The sequence below is a fragment of the Arachis ipaensis genome, chromosome B4 (assembly GCF_059453495.1).
Source record: "Arachis ipaensis isolate K30076 ecotype BB chromosome B4, ASM5945349v1, whole genome shotgun sequence".
NCBI lineage: Eukaryota > Viridiplantae > Streptophyta > Magnoliopsida > Fabales > Fabaceae > Arachis > Arachis ipaensis.
Genome location: NC_142439.1, coordinates 129,935,155 through 129,944,495, shown reverse-complemented (window position 1 = coordinate 129,944,495; position 9,341 = coordinate 129,935,155). Strand labels below are relative to the sequence as shown.

The following is a 9,341-nucleotide window of genomic DNA, read 5'->3' as shown; positions in this document are numbered from 1 at the left end:
TCAATTACATGAAAACTCAAAATGTAATTATCTTCACATAAAGTTAATAGTTGAGAATTATATAATAATTTAATAAATTTGATTAAATTATTATTTAACGGCTCTTAATTATTAACTTTACATAAAAATAACTATATATGTTAATTTTCGTCCCTTCTTAACCACATATAATAAAAAATATTGTTACTCGATCGACATGACAACAAAGTTGTTAGTCGATCGATATTGCAACAATGTCTGAGTGGTGACTTAGATATGATCAAAGAAGATACTATCGAAGCGACATTTAAGGAAGTTTCGAATCGAGAGGTGGTCGAGAATAGGAGAGTCAGACGAGTTTGGCGCAAATAATTATTTGTTTTGGTAATTGTCATAAAAATTTGTCAAGAAGAGATTAACTAGGTAGAGATGTCTATAAATATGAGTTTCAAAAAATACTCACATACTCACATTTAGGGATAGTAAGCGGAAAAGTCTATTTCGTTTTCTGTTAAAATCTGTTTTTTAGATCGACTTTTGAAATGTAGCCGTCTCAATTTTCTAACTCAATTTATCCATCTTTTTTAGTAGATTATACGGTTTAGACCCATTTACCACTCTTACCTACATTTCAAAAAAGTTTTTAGTCTGCCTCAAATTAATTTTTGTAAGTTTCTTTTCATTCTTTTCTTTTATAGACCTTTCTCCATTCTTTTCTTATTCTTTATGATTTTGTAATTTATTTTTCTTACAAAGTCTAACTCTTTAATTCTTTTTATGTTACTTTATTAATTTCATTTGCTATTTAATTATTTTCAAATCTTTCCTATCTTTATGATTTCGAGCACTTTATTTGAAATTTTATGAAGTGTATTTTAATTTCGTTTTGTAACCAAATCAATTTACTTTTATCTACATATTTATGATTATGCGAATTTTGCCATCTTCTTCAATGATAAGCGAAAAACTTTGATGTACGTAAATAATCTGATACTTATAAAAAGAGTAGATTTTGCTTTTAAATATTAGATTTCAAACCACCATTTGTGTTTTGTTTTAATTTCATTATTATTTGCAAAATATAAAATTCGCATGATATATACACATAAAATCAATTATCAAATTAATTACTATATGTATTTATATATAAGTAAAGTTTTAAAATGGTATCTGAAAATTTGTATCGCTAACAAAACGAACCTCAAAAGATATTAATGATAAATAAACTTTCAAAAGATTTAAAAATATAACCAAAAACTTAGATATTAAAATATTAAAATATGTATTCTAAAAAATAATTTTAGAGATCAAATGTTGATACAAATTTTTATAATAATTATTAGAAAATAAAAAATTTTTCATCCTTAAAATTTAGTAATTTTTTGTCAAATAATTTTTTTTTAAAAATTATTGTGAATGATCATATTTTTTTTTTAAAAATAAAAAGAAAAATCTAAAGATGAAATGTTGCTCCGATTGCTAAATATAAATTTTTTTGTTATTTACAAAAAACATAATATTTATTGGTTCTTTTTATTGTATTTTAAAATCATTTAAGAACTATTTTATCGATAACATTTTTTAATGACATTTTTGTCCGTGACTGAATTTTTCGAGTATCGAATTGATAAATAATACTATATAAATATACGTGAACCTTCACATACAATTATTTTCATGTAAAGTAAATTAATTAATAATTAAAAATCGTTAGATAATAATTTAGTCAGATATGTCAAATTATTTTCAATTAACAGTTTCACAGAAAAATATCTACACGTAAATTTTTATTATAAATATATATAATTTAATTTATTTTTTATATATATTTTATATTTTAACATATTTATTTAATATAAATAATTAATTTAATAATTGATTTTTCGATTATACCTATCATGATACGACTTCCGTTGGACCAAGTCTTGCTACACCACTCATGTTATCAACCAAGTGAAGAGGCCAAGGTACTATCATTCTCCCCTTAATTATATATTGTCATGGTTACCATCTGATCTATCTCTGATTATCTTATGTTATATCAATTCACTGATTTCGAAATTCTTTTAAGTCCCAATTTTTGAACATCGAAAGTGCTTTAATTAGTAGCTTCGTCAATTGATCTTGTGTTTTATGAGCAGAACACATCAGACATATAACAATGGCAGGAACTGGTATTGCGTCAACAGGGATCGTACTTGAAGCACTGAGAAAAGATAATTACGAGAATTGGAGCGCTCTGGTGGAGAACTATCTTGTAGGGCAAGGCCTCTGGCATGGAATTGTTGAGGCTGATCCAAAAAAACCAGATCACAATAGCGAAAAAGATGACGAGTGGAGAGTGAAGAACGCAAAGGCTTTACACGCCATTCAACTGGCGTGTGGGTCGGAGAATCTGTCGAAAATAAGAACATTCAAGAAAGCCAGGGAAGCATGGAATCACTTAAAGATCTCCTTCAGCGAGGACGTTAGAGCGTTCCCAGATATCGAGCAAGGACACGGCGGTAGTGAAGCATCTTATTACGGTCTCCACGATAACGTGATGAGAGGCCAGTGGGATGAAGCGAAATCTTTAATCAACAGTAACCCTGATGATATTTTCGAAATTGCATCCTCTACGGGGAGGACGGTACTTCACATTGCAGTGGCTTCAGGGCAAGAGGAGATTGCGAAGGAGTTGGTTAGCATGGGGAACAAACGGTTGCTGAAGATGCAAGACAAAAGGGGATACACGGCTCTTGCTCTTGCTGCTAAATTAACCGACAATGTAGACATGGCAGAGAGGATGGTTCGTAAAGGGGGAAAGGAGCTGCTAACCATCCAAACCAAAGCCGGTGATGACGACGGAAAAACTAGAAATGATCCTAAAAATGATACAAACGGTGATGCTGAATCAACCGGTAACAAGACTACTACTGATGAGGATGGTGAAGAAGGTGAAACAAACGAGAAAAAGGGGGAGGATGGCCACGACGATGGTAATAAAGCAAATGATCGGAAAATGGAGGGGGATGGGGTTGAGGATGAGGATGTTAACAAAGGCAAAGGGGAGATTCCGGTACTTTTAGCATCAGCGAGTGGTCACAAAAAGATGACTAGGTATCTCTTCTCCCAAACTCCCATTGACGTTCTCTTCGATAACGGTTGCCACTACTGCCTTATGCTTCTCAAACGATGCATCTCTGCTGAAATATTTGGTGAGTGATATATTATACACTTGTTATAATAGGTGAGAATTCATTAGAGAATTTAATATATTTGATTAAATTATTTTTAAATAGTTTTAATTATTAATTTTAATTAAATACAATTTATATATAATTGTATATTTGTTTTGAATAAATGTTAATATGTATTTTTTATTAAAAATAATTGAAAAGATGTAGTAAAAAATAACAATTTTGATAATTATTAAGAGATATACACAAAAATAGTATAAATATTTTTTTTCTTAATTGTAAAATACAATTTTATGTTTTTTGTGTTTTAGACTTAGGTGTGCAATTTGTTTGTGTTCGTTTGACTGGTTTCAAAGTTATACTTGTCCATAATGACTTGCCCCCTCCTGTTTTTGTTTTGGGTTAGTGGTGTTAAAATTATTTCAAAAGAAAAAAAGAAAACAGAGTGAAACTAAAAGAAAATAGTCTGTGAATTTAGGAAATAAGTGAAAACTAACCACAATTGTTTCTATGAGAAAAAGAAGTTAAATGTCTGTTATTATTTCTATTCATTTTCAGATATTCCCGCCTTACTGCTCCAACACCGACGTTATGAGGAGATACCTCTGACTAATAACCCCAAAGAACTTCAGCAATTGGTACATGCATTAGCTCACATGCCTTCATCATTTCCCAGTGGTATCCAGCTTAGTCGGTGGCAGCAATTTATATATAATTGTGAGTTTCTTTTATACTTAAAAACCGTTTCGTTATAAAATAAACTACTTTAATTAATAGCTAACTAACATGTTGCAAAAGAACGAAAAGTTTAAAGGAACAAAATAAAGACACTCAACTTTTTTTTAAAAAGAAGAAAGTTCAACACACGAGGAGCATACAGACCAACCATAACAAATAATAAAGTAACAAGAACTAAAACACCTAAACTATTCCTATATTATTTCTGGCATTTTTTTTTTGATAGAAGTTATTTCTGGCATAGTTATCAACAACTATAAGATTAGCTATCACTTTACTCTCTAGAGTATATGATTGACCTATCAATACAATCTATCACTTTTGCTGGCTTGTTCTAAAATACAACTTCATTCCTTCTCAATCAAACATTCCACACAACAAAAAAGAAACCAGTTAACTTTTTTTTGCACATATACTTTTTTATTGGCACAACTCTTCAACTCTCAAATAAAAGTTGCTCTATGATTCTTGGGATGGTTCACGGTCTAACAATATTAGCAATCCAAACACATTATACCTACCAAGTAAAGTAGTCAAAAGTAACAAATAAATGTTGTAATGTTTCTATTTCGTTCCTACATAATACGCATGCAATATCCCTTTGTTTAATCACACATAATATATTTAGATAGTATTTAGTATTAATTCGTCCAACTAAAATAAACCAATTAAATAATTCAATTCGTGGTGAAACTGATCCTTTCCAAATTCAATTGATAAATTTATAATATTTCTTCTTGTAATACATACACAAAAGAGTTAATAAAATAAATACTATATTTATCAAATTTCCATATACTAATCTATCTCTCTTTCTCGCACAGCAACGAAGCCACAGGCACACATGGTCCTTAATGAGAAAAGAATCAAGATCCTATTATATGCTGAAGCAGAAGACGATAACTCATTTTCAAATAGCTGGGCAGATTTTATTGCAACTCACCCTTTGGGCAGAATCTTCAGGGCAATTTCAGTCTTATTGCTCGTAAAACAATTAAGTAAGTTGAATCGTAGCAACTTTAAAGTATGAGTACATTCATACTTTATATATATACATGCATATTATTGTCTTCAAAATTTAAAATGAGAAATCTCATGTATGTTCTTTTCCATTTTTTTATTAGGCGCACTTCTTGAACAAGTTAAACACGTCGCTCAAACTATAATACTTCGAAAGCTTCCTGGTACGTACTTTTGCCTTTGGCTTATGTGAGAACTAGCAACGTAATTACGTAACTAATAACTCTAGATCAATAATTAAGACCCTTTCAAGATTTTCAATTTTCAACGCTTTCAGGAAGTGAGAAAATATACGATATGAAAAAGGACCATCATTTAGTACTTGAGATTCTTAGATGCCTGAGCATGAGAATATCAGGTTTAAGTGAAGCAAGGATACATGAGTGTTCAGCTTACGACACAATGTTACAGGCAGCTAAGTCTGGAATTATTGAGATCATTAAATCAATGAGACATGCAAACCCTAATCTTCTATGGGCCATGGACAAAAACAGAAGAGACATATTTTCTCATGCGATTTTGAATCGTCAAGAGAAGGTGTATAGACTCATTCACGAAATTGGGGGGCGAAGAGAAATGTTTGCATCCCGTTTAGATGTGTTTAACAATAACTTGTTGCACTTGGCAGCCGAGTTAGGTCCTTCTTCTGACTTAGGCAGTAGGTCCAATGCTGCTCTGCAAATGCAAAGAGAACTCCATTGGTATATGGTAAATAAACTGCACATTCCTCCTGGATATATATAATATTGAATAAATTTATGTATTTAAATATTTAATCACATTTTAAATACACTTCATACATATAGAAAAGATTAAGGGATATCTCAGATGTTAATGAGTTATAACTCAAATGGCATAATCTTCCCATATTCACCTAAGAAGTTGCAGGTTCGAGTCTCAATCCTAATCCTCTGGATGCGGAGAGGAGACTATGCTATTTGAGTTATAGCTGGTTGACTCAATATTATGTATATTAAAATTGCTTGGTCACATAAAATTGTTCTTATAAATATAAGATTATGCATATCTAAAAGTGATGTCTGATCTGCATAAAACAACTATGGAGACGAGACAAAAAATTCTCTTAGAAAATTGGAGAGACATAAACTATGGATTGTGACTGGATGCAGGCGGTGGCGGAAATAGTGCCTCCCAAGTGCAAAGAAGCAAAAAATGCTGACGGTAAGAAGCCCCGTGAAGTATTTACCAAAAATCATGAGGATCTGTTGAAATCTGGAGAAAAATGGGCAAGAGATACGGCAGGTTCTTTCACACTTGTGGGCACTCTCATTATCACCATCATGTTTGCCGCAGCCTTCACTGTCCCGGGAGGAAATGACCAAAACAGCGGCATACCAATTTTCTTAAAAAAACGCACTTTTATTTTTAATATCTTCATTTTAGCTGATGCAGTATCTCTCATTACTTCCTCTTCTTCTGTCTTAATCTTTATTGGAATCCTTACATCGCGTTATGCCGAAAAAGATTTTCTCAGAAGCTTGCCCCTCAAGTTGCTGTTTGGCCTTATCACTCTCTTCTTTTCCGTTGCATCCATGATGATAGCTTTTGTTTCCGCACTTTCTATGATGCTCAAGGGATACCGTGGTGTTGTGATTGCAGCGATGTCACTTGCCATTATTCCAGTATTGGTTCTTATTCCTACATTGTTGACTCTCTCCTTAGAGATTTTGAAATCCACGTTGAAACCTAATTTGCTCACGGCTATGAAGAAGAAGAAGAAGAGTCCAGCCTAATTAATAATATTATTATCGTTCATTGTTTTTTTTTTCCTCGGAAAATATTATGGTGTCCTTATTAGTGCACATACATGACATGAATTGAATATGAAAAAGTATAGGACAACGAGGTATGTAAATGATTATATTCATTATTTTTAATTGAATGATTATTTTTTTTATTCGATTTATTCATGCACAGTTAACAATGACTTGATGTTCAATTCATTAAGTGTGCAGATTATCTTAATGTTAAAATTTAGGAAGTAATTTAGAAATAGAATATTTTTTATTTTATTGGGTTAATTCTAGAATTTATTGTTTACTTTGTTTACAAAAATTATTCTCTATCTAACAAAATTGATTTGATATTCATAGCATGAAAGAGTGCATAATATGTACTTATATTTATAATTAAAAAATGACATTATTTATTTTAGTTGCCAAAGTAATATATAAAGATACTGTGACATATATTTATTCAAAGGTTTTTCATTGTATTAAATAAAAAATAGTTAATTATCCATTTATTATTTTTCAATTATGTTAATCTTTATGTCATGTAAAAAATCGTTGACAATGTCAAAGTACTCATTCATAAAGCTAGAAGTTAGTCAAGCTATTTGAGGTTTAATTAGTTAATTTATTGAGCTAAGATTATAAATTTGTGAGTCAAGATTATTAAGCCTAAATCTGAATTCATATATTAAATGAGTAATTTGAATGAGTAAAACCATGTCAATTTTTTCATATATATGCATAATATATTTAATTTTAATATAACCTTACACTTTTTACTTATAATTATATATAGGACCTGCATTATAATGGTTAAGCATAAATTATAATTTATTTATATAAAATTAAATATTATGTTTATGATTTTTGATGGATTGAGCTCAATCAGAAACGGAGCTTAGTTGAGACAATGGGGTCATAGTCTCCTCCAAATTTATTATAAAAAAAATTAGTAGTATATTTTTAAAAAATAAAAAATAATTTAGTTGGCTCAAATAATTTAAAAGTACTTTACTAGTAGTTTTTTTATTCATATTTTGCATCTCTCTATTTAACAAGTAATATTTCTTTTACTTTTGACTTCAAATATAAAAAATTAGATATTTTTTATTTATTTAATTCAATATTATTTTATATTTTATTGTTTATTTAATTTAATTTTTATATAATAAAAAATATTAAAATATTCTATAAGTGTTAATATAATTATATTTATATAAATTGATAAAAAAATTCAATAAATATTATAAATTGCTGAATAATTTAATTCAAATTCAATTATTAAAAATTTTAAGTCACTAAATATTCGAAAAATATTATTATAAATTATTTTATATTTTTTATTTATAAAATTATTTATTTATTATTTTATTAATAATAAATTTAAAAAATAATTATATTTAAAAATTTTATTTTAATATAAATATTATTATTAAATTTTTATGTTATATTTTTTGCCCCTCTAAAATTTTATTTCAACCTCCGCAACTAAACCCAATTTCCATGAATCAAACATAAATTTGTCCTGACTTGACTAAACTAGGCTGAATTCCACCGTACCTGCACTTGCTGCTGCCGTTGCCGTGGATTCCCTCCTGCACTGGCACCCGCTGACCTCCCGTCAAATTCGGCGCGCCACAGAGAACCGCAACCATCGTTTTCCTACTCCTCTCTTAGTCGTGTCCTCTCACTACTAATGGTTGTCGTGCTCCTTTCACCAGCTGTCATCGACTCATCGGCCACTTTTCTGTCACGTCCTCCTCCTCCTCTCACCATCACATCTCTTAATTCTTTTGTCTTTAATCATCTTGTTTCTTTTGTCTTTTTTTTTTTTTCCTGTTGCATTCTTTCTTTTTCTTTTTTGCTTTAAGCATCTTTGGAACTTTTTCTTATGAGAGAAATGAATTCTATTCTCTTGATTAATGAGTTGCGTTTTATTTCAAAATCAATTTTTATTTTGGAACAATAACTTATTATATAGTAAAATTGATTGTTTAATATTTAAAATATCTATTTTGTCCTTAAATAAAAAAACTATTATACTAAAACATTATCCACTTATAGCTATAACTACAACCTACAAGGTCAGATTCCTCGGTCTTCACCCAATCATAATCTCCCACCATGCACAATCAACACCTTTACCAAATGATGCGTTCGTATCTTTGTTAATTTTTCTTGCATTTTTTTGTATATATTTTTTTTATTTTTAGTAAGTTTTCTTGTATTTTAAATTAATTACAGTTTATTTTATCTAAATCGATTAATTTGGAGTGGTTTTTGTTTTTAATATATTTTTTAAATACTTTTAATAAAATATAGATAAAAAGAAAAAAAAAACCAAAAAATAAACAAAGAAAACATCATCTAAAACATAAGAATTGACATCTACATTCAAGAGTTCAACACCTAGGAGGGGCGTTCAACGCTCAAGAAGCCAATCAATTTGGCGTGCAACGCCAAAGGTGGCGTTTAATGCCATGAAATCAAGCTGGGCGTTTAACATCTTAGAATATATTAGGATCAATTAATATTCATTAAAATTATTTAATATATTTAAATATTTATTATAGAATATTATGTTTTTATTATTTCGATTCTCTTAACACCTATAAATATCCTTTTATATTGTATCATTCTAGATAACCTGAATACACTTAATAATACACAA

At 29.5% G+C, this 9,341-nt stretch overlaps 1 protein-coding gene and 1 long non-coding RNA gene across 3 annotated transcripts; one reads left to right on the top strand and one right to left on the bottom strand.

Moving 5' to 3' along the window:
* Positions 1–1,895: 1,895 nt before the first annotated feature.
* Positions 1,896–6,876, top strand: LOC107639812 (uncharacterized). Of its 2 annotated transcripts, XM_016343413.3 has the most exons (7): positions 1,896–1,946; positions 2,121–3,176; positions 3,717–3,875; positions 4,721–4,894; positions 5,021–5,080; positions 5,194–5,624; positions 6,047–6,876. In XM_016343413.3, exons 2-7 carry the CDS (start codon positions 2,141–2,143, stop codon positions 6,668–6,670), a joined length of 2,484 nt encoding a protein of 827 aa, XP_016198899.1. In that variant the 5' UTR covers positions 1,896–1,946; positions 2,121–2,140; the 3' UTR covers positions 6,671–6,876. The 2 variants fall into 2 exon arrangements, with proteins under 2 accessions (XP_016198899.1, XP_016198897.1); XM_016343411.3 differs by lacking the exon at positions 1,896–1,946 and having other exon boundaries at positions 1,955–3,176.
* LOC148569206 (uncharacterized) lies at positions 5,206–8,491 on the bottom strand. The gene is made up of 3 exons (XR_015880621.1): positions 8,231–8,491; positions 6,124–6,638; positions 5,206–5,591 (listed from the first exon to the last, which is right to left on the bottom strand). It is a non-coding gene; the product is annotated as an uncharacterized LOC148569206 (long non-coding RNA).
* Positions 8,492–9,341: the final 850 nt, after the last annotated feature.

What these genes read in the sequence shown, in the direction of transcription:
- LOC107639812 (XM_016343413.3), top strand. Translation starts at nt 2,141, where the DNA reads ATGGCAGGAACTGGTATTGCGTCAACAGGGATCGTACTTGAAGCACTG. An exon ending in CATCTCTGCTGAAATATTTG is followed by an intron (nt 3,177 to 3,716) that starts GTGAGTGATATA and finishes ATTCATTTTCAG; the next exon opens with ATATTCCCGCCTTACTGCTC. An exon ending in AATACTTCGAAAGCTTCCTG is followed by an intron (nt 5,081 to 5,193) that starts GTACGTACTTTT and finishes CAACGCTTTCAG; the next exon opens with GAAGTGAGAAAATATACGAT.